This window comes from Carcharhinus amblyrhynchos, unplaced genomic scaffold (assembly GCF_965287045.1).
Source record: "Carcharhinus amblyrhynchos unplaced genomic scaffold, sCarAmb.v2.hapA scaffold_43, whole genome shotgun sequence".
In the NCBI taxonomy this organism is placed as follows: Eukaryota; Metazoa; Chordata; class Chondrichthyes; order Carcharhiniformes; family Carcharhinidae; genus Carcharhinus; species Carcharhinus amblyrhynchos.
This window is the reverse complement of record NW_027649784.1, coordinates 1,078,488-1,095,707: the sequence shown is the minus strand read 5'-3', so window position 1 is coordinate 1,095,707 and position 17,220 is coordinate 1,078,488. Positions and strand designations below refer to the sequence as shown.

Below are 17,220 nucleotides of genomic sequence, written 5' to 3'. Positions count from 1 at the left end.
CCCGATGGGAGAAGGTGGAAGAGAGAATGTCCGGGGTGTGTGGGGGGGTCCTTGATTATGCCGGCTGCTTTTCCCGAGGCAGCGGGAAGTGTAGACAGAGTCAATGGATGGGAGGCTGGTTTGTGTGATGGATTGGGCTACATTCACAACCCTTTGTAGTTCCTTGCGGTCTTGGGCACAGCAGGAACCCATACCAAGCTGTGATACAAACTCATATGGTGCTGTATCTGTATCTGTAAAAGTAGATGAGAATCGTAGCTGACATGCCAAATCTCCTTCATCTTCTGAAAAAGGAGAGGTGTTGGTGGGCTTTCTTAATTATAGTGTTAGCGTGGGGGAGGGATCTAGGACAGGTTGTTGGTGATTCGGACACCTAAAAACTTTCTACTCCGACCCTGTTGATGTAGACAGGGGCATGTTCTCCTTTACACTTCCTGAAGCCGGTGACAATCTCCTTTGTTTTGTTGACATTGAGGGAGAGATTATTGTCACCGCACCAGTTCACCAGATTCTCTATCTCATTCCTGTACTCTGACTTGTCCACCCTGAGACCATAAATTCCCATCCGAGGTCAACTTCTCCACCCCACATAGAGAGGGAATCTGTCCTCGATATATCAAAGGTCGCCTCACAATCTTCTAAATTCCAATAAGGAAAGGCCCCAACTGACTCAACCTCTCCTTCAATCCCGACAGTGCAGAAGAAGGCCATTTGGTCATCGAGCCTGCAGTGACAACAATCCCACCCAGCCCCTATCCCCGTAACCTCATACTTGCCCTGTTAATCCCCTTGGCCCTAAGGGGGAATTTAGCATGGCCAATCCACCTAACCTGCACATCTTTGGACACTAAGGGACAATTTAGCATGGCCAATCCACCTAACCCGCACATCTTTGGACACTAAGGGGTAATTTAGCATGGCCAATCTACCTAACCCACACATCTTTGGACACCAAGGGGCAATTTAGCATGGCCAATCCACCTAATCTGCACATCTTTGGACACCAAGGGGCAATTTAGCATGGCCAGTCCACCTAACCTGCACATCTTTGGACACTAAGGGACAATTTAGCATGGCCAATCCCCCTAACCTGCACATCTTTGGACATTAAGGGGCAATTTAGCATGGCTGATTTGCCTAACCTGCACATCTTTGGACTGTGGGAGGAAATCAGGGCAGCCGGAGGAAACCCACGCAGACATGGGGAGAACGTGCAGACTTCACACAGACAGTGACCCAAGCCGGGAATCGAACCTGGGTCCCTGGCTCTGTGAGGCAGCAGTGCTAACCCGCTGTGCCACTCCTGAAGTGTCCCTGTAGATAGTGGACAGGCTTTGGGAGAGTCAGGAGGTGAGTTAGAATTTCCAACCTCAGATCAATGGCCTGAGATCATTACACTTTTGGAGCCATAAGGAAATTGAGGGTATCTGGAGTTGAGGTGAGCGTTCAGGTCAGGTGAAAGAGTACTAAAGGGTAGAAACTCTCATTTTATTTAAAAGGTGTCTGGTTGTGCCGTAACCTGAGAGTATGCAGTGCTGTAATGTGAGGCGTGACACGGTGGCACAATGGTTAACATTGTGCCACCGTGTCACAATTGTCCCTGCCTCACAGGGACCCAGGTTCAAGTTCTGGCCTTGGGTCACTATCTGTGGAGTCAGCACGTTCTCCCCCGTGTCTGCATGGGTTTCCTCTGGGTGCTCCGGTTTCCTCCCACAGTCCAAAGATGTGCAGGTTAGGTGGATTGGCCATGCTAAGTTGCCCCTTATTGTCCAAAGATGTGTAGGTTAGGTGGATTGGCCATGCTAAATTGCCCCTTAGTGTCCAAAGATGTGTAGGTTAGGGGATTGACCATGCTAAATTGTCCCTTAGTGTCCAAAGATGTGTAGGTTAGGTGGATTGGCCATGCTAAATTGTCCCTTAGTGTCCAAAGATGTGTAGGTTAGGTGGATTGGCCATGCTAAATTGCCCCTTAGTGTCCAAAGATGTGTAGGTTAGGTGGATTGGCCATGCTAAATTGTCCCTTAGTGTCCAAAGATGTGTAGGTTAGGTGGATTGACCATGCTAAATTGCCCTTTAGTGTGGTGGAATACCCTCCACTTGCCTGGATGGGTGCAGCTCCAGCAACACTCAAGAAGTTCGACACCACCCAGGAGAAAGCAGCCCCGCTTGATTGGCACCCCATCCACTAACACTCACTCCCTCCACCACCCTCACAGCCGTGTGTACCATCTACAAGATGCACTGCAGCGACTCACCAAGGCTCCTTAGGCAGCACCTTCCAAACCCACCACCTCTACTACCTAGAAGGACAAGGGCCTCAGATACATGGGGAACACTGTGACATGCAAGTTCCCCTCCGAGCCACTCACCATCTTGACTCAGAGATATATTAGCTGTTTCTTTGATTTGATTTGACTGATTTGATTTATTATTCTCTTAGAGTCACAGAGGTTTACAGCATGGAAACAGGCCCTTCAACCCAACTTGTCCATGTAGCCTTTTTTCTAACCCCCTAAGCTAATCCCAATTGCCCGCATTTGGCCCTTATCCCTCTACACCCATCGTACCCATGTAACTATCTATATGCTTTTTAAAAGACAAAATTGTACCCACCTCTACTACTACCTCTGGCAGCTCGTTCCAGACACTCACCACCCTCTGTGTGAAAAAATTGCCTCTCTGAACACTTTTGTATCTCTCCCCTCTCACCTTAAACCTATACCCTCTAGTTTTAGGCTCCCCTACCTTTGGGAAAAGATATTGACTATCTCGCTGATCAGTGCCGCTCATTATCTTATAGACCTCTATAAGATCACCCCTCAGCCTCCTACGCTCCAGGGAAAAAAGTCCCAGTCTATCCAGCCTCTTCTTATAACTCAATCCATCAAGTCCCGGTAGCATCCTAGTAAATCTTTTCTTCACTCTTTCTAGTTTAATAATATCCTTTCTATAATAGGATGACCAGAACTGTACACAGCATTCCAAGTGTGGCCTTGCCAAAGTCTTGTACAACTTCAACAAGACGTCCCAACTCCTGTATTCAGTGTTCTGACCGATGATTCAATGTTCTGACCTGACTCACCAATGCCTCGTACAGTTGCAGGAAGACCTCCCAACTCCTACACCCCAACCCCCCTTTGAAATGAATGGCCTTCTTGATTACCTACTGTACTTATGTGCTAACTTTCCGGGTAGGATTTTCACCGCACTGGCGGCCAGAAAGTCCCAATCCAGGTCAACGGGGACTTTGTGTGGTCTGTGTCCCACTCGCTGGGGGGGAGGGATGGGTAAGTTCCACCCTCTGTGTCTCGCACAGCTAAGTGCCTTTGTGTTGCAGCTTTCCGAATTCTCCATTCAAATAATAATTCTTTTGTTTCCCCCCCACCTTCCAAAACGAGCAGTTCGACACATTCCCACATTTCTACTTAATGTGCCAACTTTTTGCCCCTTCACGGCCCCCCTCAGTATCTCTTTACAAAGTGTTTGTTTGTATCCTTCTTGCAACTTGTCCTTTGTGTGCCGTCAGCAAAAGCGGCGCCTTTGTCAACGTCTAAATCTTTGTGGCTTCCTGCTAGAAACAGCAAGCTCCTCTGGTTGGATGTATGGCTGTGCATGCAGGATATCAGATGCTGAGAGATTACTGCTGCAAAGTGGGTAAACCACCAGAGCATCAACTGCTGCCGGCAATGTTAAACATGCAGATAACATTTATCTGGTCTGAGGAAGTTCTGACCCACATCCAAGAGGACGCAAAGTGTCAACTCTGCTCTCTCTCCTTACAGAGGCTGCCAGACTTCCTGAGTATCTCCAGCCTCCTAAAATTGTAGCATCCCTACAGTGCAAAAGGAGCCCATTCAGCCCATCGAGCCTGCACCGACCACAATCCCATCCAGGCCCCATTCCCGCAACCCCCAATATTAACCCTGCTAATCCCCCTGACACTAAGGGGCAATTTAGCACGACCAATCCATCTAACCCGCACACCTTTGGAGTGTGGGAGGAAACCGGAGCGTCCGGAGGAAACCCGCACAGACACGGGAAGAATGTGCAGACTCTGCACAGAAGCTGGAAATCAAACCCGGGTTCCCTGGCGCTGTGAGGCAGCAGTGCCAACCTCTGTGCCACCATAATAGTGCAGGTAACCTGCTGCTCGATGCCTGGTGCACACTGGCCCAAGCAAAAACGACCAAAAAGGTCTGAACTGTGAGTGAGTTTGTTGGATGAGTGATTATTTCCTGTTTCATATGTGTACACCCCTCACTAGTCGTAGGCGCAGTGGACAGAAAGTGACTGGGGACATGGACATCGAGAGTAACTTGTACACTCCGCTCATCCGAACTTTTCAAGAACCATCATCTTCCTCAGCTGCATCAGGTACTATTTAAGCATTCATGTGGTCCACTGGACTTATTTTGAGACAATATATTCAACAGACAAATATCCCCACAGTAAAAAGCAACAGCTGTATTGGATGTGGGCCAAATGACAGACTCTCAATTTCATGCGTGCTGCTATTTCAGCGTTTTTTTTAAAAAACTCCTTTAACTATGAACCAGAAATGCTCTTAAAAACTGTGATGATGGTTAGCACTGCTGCCTCACAGCACCAGGGACCCGATTTGATTAATTTTTTATTCATTCGTGGGATTTATTGCCCATCCCTAGTTGCCCCTTGGAGGGCAGTTGAGAGTCAACAACATTGGCTGTGGCTCTGGAGTCACATGTAGGCCAGACCGGGGTAAGGATGGCAGATTTCCTTCCCTAAAGGGAACCGGATGGGTTTTCCCAACAATGGGTCATCAGTAGATTCTTAATTCTGGATTTTTTTTTGTTGAATTCAAATTCCACCATCTGCCGTGGCGGGATTCGAACCCGGGTCCCCCAGAACATTAGCTGAGTTTCTGGATTAATAGTCTATAGATTAATAGTCTGGATTAATAGTCAGGCCATCACTTCCCCTTGATTCTTGGCTTGGGTCACTGTCTGTGCGGTGTCTGCTCATTTTTCCCCGTGTCTGCGTGGGTTTCCTCCGGGTGGTCTGGTTTCCTCCCACAGTCTGAAAGACGTGCTGGTTAGGATGTATTGGCCATGCTAAATTCTCCCTCAGTGTTACCCAAATAGACATTGGAGTGTGGCGACTATGTGGGGATTTTCATAGTAACTTCATTGCAGTGTTAATGTGAGCCTAATTTGGACACTAAGGGGCAATTTAACATGGCCAATCCACCTAACCCGCACATCTTTGGACACTAAGGTGCAATTTCCCATGGCCAATCCACCTAACCTACACATCTTTGGAACTAAGGGGCAATTTAGCATGGCCAATCCACCTAACCTACACATCTTTGGACACTAAGGGGCAATTTAGCATGGCCAATCCACCTAACCTGCACATCTTTGGACACTAAGGTGCAATTTAGCATGGCCAATCCACCTAACCTACACATCTTTGGACACTAAGGGGCAACTTAGTATGGCCAATCCACCTAACCTACACATCTTTGGAACTAAGGGGCAATTTAGCATGGCCAATCCACCTAACCTGCACATCTTTGGACACTAAGGGGCAATTTAGCATGGCCAATCCACCTAACCTACACATCTTTGGACACTAAGGGGCAATTTAGCATGGTCAATCCACCTAACCTGCACATCTTTGGACACTAAGGGGCAATTTAGCATGGCCAATCCACCTAACCTACACATCTTTGGACACTAAGGGGCAATTTACCATGGCCAGTCCACCGAACCTGCATAGAATGATAGAATCCCTGCAGTGCAGAAGGAGGCCACTCGGCGTGTCGAGTCTGCACGGACCACAATCCCACTCAGGTTACAGTAATTCCGTAACCCCGATATTTATCCTGCTAATAAACAAAATAAACACTAATAAATTAAAATAAACACCTGATGCTCACCTTAATGCCAAAATAAAATGTAAAACTTAGGGTCTAGTCTAACATCATGGCACACCTTGGAGTTCTTGGTCCTGCGACTGTACAGGAGGGTATTGAGAACACCGGCCTGGCATAGAATTACAGAATACTAAAAGACCCTTCAGCCCATCGAGTCCGCACCGATGCATGAAAGGCCCTGACCTACCCACCTCATCCCACTTGCCAGCACTTGGCCCGTAGCCCTGAATGTTATGGAGCGCCAAGTCCTCATCCAGGTACCTTTTAAAGGATGTGAGGCCTCCACTGCCCTCCCAGTGGAGGCCTCCCACTCCAGACCCTTGCCACACTCTGGGTAAAAAAAGTTTTACCTCAAATACTCCCTAAACCCCCCACCCCTTACCTGTGCCCCCTTGTAAACTGACCCCTCAGCGAACAGCGGCACCCTCGGAGCTTCGTATTCCCAGCTATCTTGTCCTTGGCCCGTGCTCAGCTTTGGTGTGGCAGCTCTCCCAAACGCCTCACTAAAAATAACCGGTGCGGCTGCATGATTTCACTGCCAAATGTGAAGCGATGACACGTCTCTACACTCAAGTGGAATGAACGGCCCCTGTGGAGGGTGCAAGGGAGTCCCTCCCCCACTGTTCCTACCCTCCCGAGGGCGAGGGGGCGGGAGTGAGGGGGGGGGTGGGGCGGGGAGCTTGGGGGTCCTGGACAGGCCCTCTCCTACTCACAGCTCTGCTGACAGGGCGTCCGGCTCATCAGGGCCCCGTCTGGCCAAGTTATTTCTTTCCCCCCTCGGGCCAAGCTGTCGCGTTTGACTCCCATGGAGAGGGAAACAGTTATCCGAGGTCAGTTAAAACGCTCTCGCTTCCTGCTCTCTCTCTCTCCCCCCACCCCGCCCACCGTCCCCTTCCACCCCACTTCACCTCCAACCCCTCCCCACCAAGTTTGCCTGAAAATTACGGCTTACTGCAGCGTGACCAGTGACTGGATGAGCCAGAACCACTGTGCAATTTAACTCGCTTGTCAAACAAGTCTTTGGCCACATCTATCACAACCCCACCCCTCTCCACATTGGCAATCAGACAAGTCAGAGATCAAGTGTGGGACAAGTCTTGAAGTGAAGCCTAAAAGAGAGAATAAATACCAAATATCTATTTGATAGTGCAACTATAGCCTGCTTTTTCTCTGCTTTTGCAGTTGAGATTGGCTGGTCTGAGTTCAAACTATTTATTTAGCGGGCTTTGAATATGCCTCTTGGACGCAATCCTGCCTTTTATGCCTATAAATACTGAGAAGGACTGTGTCAGTATTTATAAACTCGTCATAAAGCTGGCGCCACTCGTGAGGGCAGCTACATAAACAGTTGAGGGATAGGGTGAGTGATGGGTCGGTTGTGAGGTTGGGGGGGGTGGGGGGCGGCAGTGGGAGCAGACGGGTGAAGGTGAAATGCATTTACGTTTAAAAATCGGGCGGCACAGTAGTTAGCACAGCTGCCTCGCAGCGCCAGGGACCTGGGTTCAATTCCCAGCTTGGGTTCACTGTCGGTGCGGAGTCTGCACGTGCGCCCTCGCGTACATGTGGGTTTCCTCCGGTTTGCCCCCCTACTCTCCAGAGATGTGTGGGTTAGACAGATCGGTCACGCTAACTTGAGCCCGGTGTCAGGGAAATTACCGGGGTAAATATTGGGGCTACGGGAAGAGGGCATGGGTGGGATTGTGGTCCGTGCAGACTCGACACGCCGGGTGGCCTCCTTCTGCACTGCAGGGATTCTATCATTCTATGTAGGTTAGGGGGATTGGCCGTGCTAAATTGCCCCTTAGTGTCCAAAGATGTGTAGGCTAGGTGGATTGGCCATGCTAAATTGTCCCTTAGTGTCCAAAGATGTGCAGGTTAGGTGGATTGGCCATGCTAAATTGTCCCTTAGCGTCCAAAGATGTGCAGGTTAGGTGGATTGGCCATGCTAAATTGCCCCTTAGTGTCCAAAGATCTGTAGGTTAGGTGGATTGGCCATGCTAAATTGTCCCTTAGTGTCCAAAGATGTGTAGGTTAGGTGGACTGGCCATGCCAAATTGTCCCTTAATGTCCAAGGATGTGCAGGTTAGGTGGATTGGCCATGCTAAATTGCCCCTTAGTGTCCAAAGATCTGTAGGTTAGGTGGATTGGCCATGCTAAATTGTCCCTTAGTGTCCAAAGATGTGCAGGTTAGGTGGACTGGCCATGCTAAATTGCCCCTTAATATCCAAGGATGTGCAGGTTAGGTGGATTGGCCATGCTAAATTACCCCTTAGTGGTCCAAGATATGTGGGTTAGTGGATTGACCATGCTAAATTGCTCTTAGTGTCCAAAGATGTGCAGGTTAGGTGTCTGGGTAGAGTATCAGGTTTTTAAAATCCACCCCCACCACCCGCTGCTGCCCACCTCCTACTGAGCCAGCCTCCGTTTGCTCAATAAGGCAGCTCATACCCCACAAAGCCCATGGGGAGATCTAGGGGGGATTTTCACTGTAAATACATTGCATCATTAATGTCAGCCTACTGGCATCACTACTAAATAAAACTTTTATTGGTGACCTCCTCCCCCCCCACCCCCCAGGCCTCCTGACCATCATAACAGTTTGTATCCACTTGAGTTTTGAAGAGTAAGGGACAATTTGATCAATATCTTTAAGTTTTAAAGCTTATTTATTAGTGTCACAAGCTGGCTTACATTAGTACTACCATGAGGTTACTGTGAAAACCCTCTCCTTGCCACACTCTGTTCGGGTACATAGAATCTTACAGTCTAGAAGGAGGCCATTCGGCCCATAGAGTCATTACCCACCACAATCCCAACCAGGCCCTGTCCCCATAGCCCCACACATTTACCCTAGCTAGTCCCCCTGACACTAAGGGCCAATTTAACATGGCCAATCCACCTAACCTGCACATCTTTGGACTGTGGGAGGAAACCGGAGCACCTGGACGAAACCTATGCAGACACGGGGAGAAGGTGCAGACTCCACACAGTCAGTGACCCCAGGCTGAAATTGAACCCAGGTCCCTGGCGTTGCGATGCAGCAGTGCTAACCCCCCATGCCCCTCCCCTATAGGGATAGGGCCTGGGTGGGACTGTTGTCGGTGCAGACTCGATGGGCCAAATGGCCTCCTTCTGCACTGATCACAAACCCACCCAGGACCTATCCCTCTAACTCCTTGTATTTATCTGAGCTAATCCCCCAACAAGGGACAACCTAGCACGGCCAATCCACCCTAACCCGCACATCTTTGGACAGTAGGAGGAAACCGGAGCACCCGGAGGAAACCCACGCTGACACGGGGAGAAGGTGCAGACTCCGCACAGACAGTGACCCGAGCCGGGAATCGAACCGGGGTCCCTGGTGCTGCAATGCAACAGCGCTGGGCCTACTCCTGCTCCTGATTTGTCTGTTCCTGTGTAACTTCAATCCCTTCCATTTTGGGCATTTTCAAAGACTGGCAAATGGTACGAGTCACGGCGCCAGGGACCCGTGTTCAATCCCAGCCTCAGCTCACTGTCTGTGTGGAGTTTGCACATTCTCTTCTGGATCGGCCTGGGTTTCCTCCGGGTGCTCCGGTTTCCTCCCACAGTCCGAAAGACGTGCTGGTTGGATGGAATGGCCGCGCTAAATTCTCCCCAGCACTAGGGGGGATGAGCAGGGTAAATGTGTGGGGTTAAGGAGATAGGGCCTGGGTGGGATTGTGGTCAGTACAGGCTTGATGGGTCGAATAGCCTCCTTCTGTACTGAAGGGTTTCTACTGGCCTGATTTTACTGTCACGATGCACCTATTCAGGCGCAAAGACTTGATAAAATCGGGTGTGGGGTGAGTAGCACGATCCACGTCCGCCTCCGTGCCTGATCCCCCCCTTACCAAGACCCAAAATTTGGCCACGTTCGGGACTGCACCCGAAATGGGCACGACGGCCATTTAAATGTATCCGCGTGCATTGAAACTTCTCCCTTTTACCACCCATCCGGAATGGACATGCTCCACAGAAGTCCGAATTGGGTGTTCCAGTTAGTAAGGGTTCAGTAAGGAGGTGAGTGCCAGGCGTCCGAAGGCTTTCTGCTTGAGGTTAGTGAAGGGGAGGGGATGGGGGACAGGCAGGTCCGACAGCTCTCTGCTTGAAATTGCTGGGAGGGCAATGACAGGGGTGGGGGCGGTGGGAGTTTGCTGCCACTCTGCCTGTGATCAGTGGTGGGCTTTGGGGGGTGGGGGGTGGTCTGCTTCTACTCTGCCTGTGATCAGTGGGGGGAGTCTGCTTCTACTCTAAATATAAAAAAAGGACAGTAAGAGTTTTTAACCAGTATACAAAGAAGAGGAGGCTGGCTAGAGTGAACGTTGGACCCTTAGAGGGGAGATTTAGTGGTGGGAGACGAGGAAATGGCCTTAAATGAGTTTTTTGCCTCGGTCTTCGCGGAAGAGGATGCGAATAGTTTGCCGGATATTAAAGATAGAAGGATGGTAGGAGATGAGGGCCTGAATGCGATTACTGTCACTAGAGAGGTAGTGCTCGATCGACTAGCGGGACTGATGGTGGACAAGTCCCCAGGACCGGATGGAATGCATCCCAGGGTTCTGAAGGAAATGGCGGAGGTGATAGTGGATGCCTTTGTGATTATTTACCAAAATTCGCTGGATTCCGGGGAACTTCCGGAAGATTGGAAAACGGCTAATGTTGCACCGCTGTTTAAAAAAGGTAGCAGACAAAAGGCAGGGAATTATAGGCCGGTTAGCTTAACGTCTGTAGTTGGAAAAATGCTTGAATTCGTCATCAAAGAAGAAATAGCGAGGCACCTAGAACGGAATGGTTTGATAGAGCAGACACAGCACGGATTCGTTAAGGGGAAGTCGTGTCTGACGAATTTATTGGATTTCTATGAGGATGTGATTAGTGCGGTAGACAGAGGGGAACCGGTGGATGTGGTGTTTCTAGATTTTCAAAAGGCGTTTGATAAGGTGCCTCACAAAAGGTTGCTTCAGAAAGTTAGGGGGCATGGAGTTGGGGGTAAGGTGTTAGCGTGGATAGAGGATTGGTTGTCTAATAGGAGGCAGAGAGTTGGTATCAATGGGTGCTATTCTGATTGGCGGTTGGTGACTAGTGGTGTGCCGCAGGGATCGGTGCTGGGGCCTCAGCTATTTACCATTTATATAGATGATCTGGAGGAGGGGGCCGAGTGTAGGGTGACGAAATTTGCTGATGACACCAAGATGAGTGGAAAAGCAAATTGCGCGGAGGGTGTGGAAAGTCTGCAGAGGGATCTGGATAGGCTGAGCGAGTGGGCGAGGGCCTGGCAGATGTAATATAATGTTAGCAAGTGTGAGGTTATCCACTTTGGCAGAAATAATAGTAGGAGGGATTACTATTTAAAGGGCGAAAAGCTGCAGCATGCTACGGTGCAGAGGGACCTGGGGGTCCTTGTGCATGAGTCGCAAAAACCCAGTCTGCAAGTGCAGCAGGTGATCAAGAAGGTGAATGGGATGCTGGCCTTTATAGTGAGGGGGATAGAATATAAAAGCAGGGAGGTCTTGCTGCAACTGTACAGGGCACTGGTGAGGCCGCAGCTGGAGTACTGTGTGCAGTTTTGGTCGCCGCACTTACGCAAGGATATTTTGGCCTTGGAGGGAATGCAGAGGAGGTTCACTAGGCTGATACTGGAGATATCGGGGTTGAACTATGAGGAGAGGCTGAATAGACTGGGTCTGTACTCATTGGAGTTTAGAAGGATATGGGGGGATCTTATAGAGACGTATAAGATAATGAAGGGGATGGATAGGGTAGAGGTAGAGAGATTCTTCCCGCTTAGAAAGGATAACAGGACTAGAGGGCACAGCCTCAAGATAAGAGGGGGGCAGTTTAGATCAGAGTTGCGGAGGAACTTCTTCACTCAAAGGGTGGTGAATCTATGGAATTCTCTGCCCGTTGAAGTGGTGGAGGCTACCTCGGTAAATATATTTAAGTCACGGGTAGATAGGTTTTTGATAAGAGAGGGGATTAAGGGTTATGGGGAGAGGGCGGGAAAGTGGAACTGATGCACTTCAGATCAGCCATGATCTTATTGAATGGCGGGGCAGGCTCAAAGGGCTAGATGGCCGACTCCTGCTCCTATTTCTTATGTTCTTTCTCTGCCTGTGATCAGTGGTGGGCTTGGCGGGGGGGGGGGGGGGGGGGTTCTGCTTCCACTCTGCCTGTAATCAGTGGGGGGCTTGGGGGAGGGGGTTTGCTGCCACTCTGCCTCTGTGTGTGTGTGTGTGTGTGTGTGTGTGTGTGTGTGTGTGTGTGTGTGGTGGGGGGGGGTGCACCTGAGAACGGGTCTAAAAAGCCAGATCTGAAACACTCCCCGTTTCAACTCCGTCCAGCGCTTGGAACCAAAATGGTAAAACGGGGCCTAGATTCTACGGAAAGCCTGCTGAACTGTACTGTTCTGGAACAGAATACGTTCGAACGTCGCACATTAAATTTATCTTTAAATTCCTTTTCAGTGTGCATGAAAATTATCTCGTTTATCTTGGGAATTGCCTGCATTGCTATTGGTGAGATTTCCTTCGAAAAGGCTATTTGGGTGTCTCCAGCTGCCCACTGAGATTGGCTGCTTGCTTTGGCCAAATGCTGATGCCTCCCAATGTTGGCTGGGGACATGGAGCATGATCTGGCTGTGGCTTTTTAATTCTCTGCAGTGTGACTAAACATTCCGTGTTGAGCTTTTCTACGCGGGCCGCAATATTTTGTCTAAAGCTTGGTCGCTTCACTGATCCAACTGTTTCCCTTCCTCAAGCGGGAGAAGGCTCCAGTAACTTCCTCATTCTGTATAGTTAATGAGTCGTCTGAAACAACTTAAACCCAGTTGAAGGAATCCGTCAAGCCACTTACCCGAGAGAATTGAGGAGCGGGAGGGGCGACCCCAGTTAAAGACGGGCCGCTCAAGAAAATTGTTTCTCAACTATTGGCAGAAACTTGGAACTCTTTTCCCCCCCCCCTCTTCATTGAGAATCCACACAGCGCAGGAGGAGGCCATCGAGCCTGCATCCACAATAATCCCGCCCGGGCCCCATCCCCGTACATTTACCCTGCGAGTCCCCCTGACACTAAGGGGCAATTTAGCATGGCCAATCCACCTAACCTACACATCTTTGGACACTAAGGGGCAATTTAGCATGGCCAATCCACCTAACCTACACATCTTTGGACACTAAGGGGCAATTTAGCATGGCCAATTGACCTAACCTACACATCTTTGGACACTAAGGGACAATTTAGCATAGCCAATCCACCTAACCTACACATCTTTGGACACTAAGGGGCAATTTAGCATGGCCAATCCACCTAACCTGCACATCTTTGGACACTAAGGGGCAATTTAGCATGGCCAATCCACCTAACCTGCACATCTTTGGACACTAAGGGACAATTTAGCATGGCCAATTGACCTAACCTACACATCTTTGGACACTAAGGGACAATTTAGCATAGCCAATCCACCTAACCTACACATCTTTGGACACTAAGGGGACAATTTAGCATGGCCAATCCACCTAACCTGCACATCTTTGGACACTAAGAGGCAATTTAGCATGGCCAATTCACCTAACCTGCACATCTTTGGACACTAAGAGGCAATTTAGCACGGCCAATCCAACCTAACCCGCACATCTTTGGACACTAAGGGGCAATTTAGCATGGCCAATCCAACCTAACCTGCACATCTTTCAGACTGCGTGAAGAAACTGGGGCACCTGGAGGAAACCCACACAGACAAGGGGGAGAATGTGCAAACTCCGCATAGACAGTCACCCGAAGCAGGAATTGAACCCGGGGTCCCTGGCACTGTGAGGCAACAATGCTGACCACTGCGCCTTGCCACCCCACTGTCCCAAGTGTGCATACTGGGATTATGTAAGCTTGCATCACTGGGGTTTTCAGCTTTTGGTTAGGGTAGGGAAATCTAACAATATGGGGGCGCAGACACGATTTGGAAGGGAGATTACTGGCAAGCTGACCCCTGATCCCTACCACTGCTGAAATGATTCCAGTATGTGTGAAATATACATGCCTAGCTTGCACAAGTTTCTTTTGCTAACATTTCTCCCTGTTTCCTCCTCTCCTGTTTACAGGCACTATCTATTTGAACTCTTGCACCAAGCAATATTTGATCCCAATTTATCTAATTGTTGCTGGAAGCTCTGCAATCTTTTTCCTGCTGATATCACTGGTCCCGTGCCCTCCAGATGAGGAAAGCGATCATTTCCATCGACGTAAAATTGGCCGGGTTTGCGAAAGACTGGAATCGCTGTTCTCCGTCATCTGGTTTGTCACAGGTAACGTTTTCTTTCCCCTGTCTGATGAAACTTGTTGGTAGAGACCTTGCCTGAGGGCAAGGTCCTCCTCTCATTTTGTCACACCTTGTGCATTCCCCTTCATTTCCCCATGTCCACTGGCCACGGGCAACACAGGGGACAGAACAGGGCGGCACGGTGGCACAGTAGTTGGCGCTGCTGCCTCACAGCACCAGGGACCTGGGTTCGATTCCTGGCCTCGGGTCACTGTCTGAGAGGAGTCTGCACGTTCTCCCCTCCTGTGTCTGCGTGAGTTTCCCTCCGGGTGCTCCGGTTTCCTCCCACGGTCCGAAAGACGTGCTGGTTTGGGTGCATTGGCCGTGCTACATTCTCCCTCACTGTTATCCCACAGGCGCCAGAGTGTGGCGACTTGGGGATTTTCACAGCAATTTCATTGCAGTGTTGATGTATTGTGACACTTGTAAATAAACTTTAAACTTCAGGGGGAGGTGATGGCCTAGTAATCCAGAAACTCAGCTAATGTTCTGGGGGACCTGGGTTCGAATCCTGCCACGGCAGACGGTAGAATTTGAATTCAATAAAACATATCTGGAATTAAGAATCTGCTGATGACGGTGAAACCATTGTCGTAAAAACCCATCTAGGTCACTAATGTCCTTTAGGAAGGAAATCTGCTGTCCTTACCTGGTCTGGCCAACATGTGACTCCAGAACCATGGAAATGTGTTGACTCTCAGCTGTCATTGGGCAACGAGAGATGGGCAATAAACACTGGCCAGCCAGCGATGCCCATGACCCACGGATGAATTAAAACAGATTTCCCCCTCTGAGAAGATGATAGTGAACCGTCTTCTTGAACCCGCAGCGTGCTCTGTGGTGTAGGTACACCCACAGCGCTGTTAGGGAGGGAGTTCCAGGATTTTGACCCAGCGACAGTGAAGGAACGGCCGATATATTTCCAAGTCAGGATGGTGAGTGGCTCGGAGGGGAATCTCCAGGAGGTGGTGTTCCCCATGTGTCTGCTGTCCCTTGTCCTTCTGGATGGTAATGGTTATGGGCTTGAAAGGAGCCTTGGTGAGTTGCAGCAGTGCATCTTGTAGATTGTACACGGGGCTGCGTCGCTGGTGGAGAGAGTGAATGTTTGTGGATGGGGTGCCAACCAAACGGGGCTGCTTTGTCCTGGACGGTGTCGAACTTCTTAAGTGTTGTTGGAGCCGCACTCACCCAGGCACGCTGTCATCCCATCACACTCCTGAACTGTGCCTTGTAGATGGTCGACAGGCTTTGGGGGAGTCGAGGGGCGGGATTTTGTGGCCTCGTTCGTCCCGAAACCCGCTCAAGATCAGTGGACCTTACCACTGTCCGCCTCTCGCACGCTCTGATTCCCCGTGGTGGGTGGGAGAATTCCGGCCATGAGATGAGTTACTCTCTGCAGAATTCCTAGCCTCTGACCTGCTCCCGTAGATGGTGGGTGCTGTGTGTTGGCTCCCAAAGGAAGATGCAGGAAATCGAACGTTTTATGGGTATAAACATCAAATGTGGTTTTCTCTTCATTTCTAGGGAGTGTCTGGATCTACAGCATCTATAAGCCAAACTACACTGACAAAGCATCTGCCGATTTCTGCAATGAAACCTTGTACCTTTTTGCCTTCTGGACCACCACTGCCATTTATATCATCCTTGCGCTGATGCTACTTGTGGGATTTTGTGCATGTGTTTTGGGTGGAACCTTGTGGATCGGACGAAGAGATGGCTAAGTGAAGAACTCCCTCTTCTCCGCTTGATATGAGAAATTTGTGCCAACCCATTACCAGATGTGTCTGACTTTTGTGGATGAAGTAATTTGGTTACATCTGGTTAACGGTGCATATTCTGGATAGATTTTTTTTTAAGAAAAGAAATGCGTAAAAGGTACCTTGGTGTTTTATCTGCACAACTTCATCGTACACTTATGGAATTAGACTGCACTGTATCTGTATGCAATTATGGAACCAGTAAACCATTTTTGGAAAAAAAAGCCTTTTAAATATGACTGTGTAATATTTCTCATCAGTGCCTTCATAACTGACTCCAGTCCCCTCTGTACAGAGGATCATAGAATCCCTACAGTGCAGAACAAGGCCATTTGGCCCATCGGGTCTGTACTGACTCACTGACAGGGCATCTTAACCAGGCCCTAACCCCATTACCCACATATTTACCATGGCCAATCCACCTAACCTAGGCATCTTTGGACACTAAGGGGCAATTTAGCATGGCCAATCCACCTAACCTGCACATCTTTGGAGTGTGGGGGGAAAGATAAAAGGCTGTGGTAAGTGTGCAGATTATGTGGTTTGCCCCTTAGTGTCCAAAGGTGTGCAGGTTAGGTGGATTGGCCATGCTAAATTGCCCCTTAGTGTTCAGAGATGTGCAGGTTAGGTGGATTGGCCATGCTAAATTGCCCCTTAGTGTCCAAAGATGTGCAGGTTAGGTGGATTGGCCATGCTAAATTGTCCCTTAGTGTCCAAAGATGTGCAGGTTAGGTGGATTGGCCATGCTAAATTGCCCCTTAGCGTCCAAAGATGTGCAGGTTAGGTGGATTGGCCATGCTAAATTGCCCCTTAGCGTCCAAAGATGTGCAGGTTAGGTGGATTGGCCATGCTAAATTGTCCCTTAGTGTCCAAAGATGTGCAGGTTAGGTGGATTGGCCATGCTAAATTGCCCTTTAGTGTCAGGATGATTAGCAGGCTAAATACGTGAGGTTACGGGGATAGGGCCTGGGTGGGATTGTTGCAGGTGCAAGATCGATGGACTGAATGGCCTCCTTCTGCCCTGTCGGGATTTTATGATTCTATGATTCCAACCTCTATAACCAGGGCTCAGTGTTCAACACCCCCCACCGGCCTAACTGTGGTGAGGCGAGCCAGGCTTCGAACCACCGCCAACAGTGGAGAAGGGGTTCAGAGTCTGGCAGCAACCTTAAACTCCCCGCCACTATCCAGTGGCACTCCCAGAATGTCCTGTCACC

The 17,220-nt window shown here is 49.6% G+C and overlaps 1 protein-coding gene across 4 annotated transcripts; it reads left to right on the top strand.

Annotated features, from left to right (window-relative positions):
- The first annotated feature begins 4,271 nt into the window (after positions 1–4,271).
- LOC145337108 (transmembrane protein 272-like) lies at positions 4,272–16,220 on the top strand. 4 transcript variants are annotated; one of them, XM_080181868.1, is made up of 5 exons: positions 6,584–6,744; positions 9,912–9,990; positions 12,400–12,450; positions 14,029–14,232; positions 15,771–16,220. In XM_080181868.1, the coding sequence occupies exons 3-5, from the start codon at positions 12,405–12,407 to the stop codon at positions 15,965–15,967; spliced, it is 447 nt and encodes a 148-aa protein (XP_080037994.1). In that variant the 5' UTR covers positions 6,584–6,744; positions 9,912–9,990; positions 12,400–12,404; the 3' UTR covers positions 15,968–16,220. The 4 variants fall into 4 exon arrangements, with proteins under 4 accessions (XP_080037992.1, XP_080037994.1, XP_080037993.1 ...); XM_080181866.1 differs by lacking the exons at positions 6,584–6,744; positions 9,912–9,990 and adding an exon at positions 4,272–4,374; XM_080181867.1 differs by lacking the exon at positions 9,912–9,990.
- The last annotated feature ends 1,000 nt before the right edge of the window (positions 16,221–17,220 follow it).

What these genes read in the sequence shown, in the direction of transcription:
- LOC145337108 (XM_080181866.1), top strand. Translation starts at nt 4,299, where the DNA reads ATGGACATCGAGAGTAACTTGTACACTCCGCTCATCCGAACTTTTCAA. An exon ending in ATCTTCCTCAGCTGCATCAG is followed by an intron (nt 4,375 to 12,399) that starts GTACTATTTAAG and finishes ATTCCTTTTCAG; the next exon opens with TGTGCATGAAAATTATCTCG. An exon ending in CGTCATCTGGTTTGTCACAG is followed by an intron (nt 14,233 to 15,770) that starts GTAACGTTTTCT and finishes CTTCATTTCTAG; the next exon opens with GGAGTGTCTGGATCTACAGC.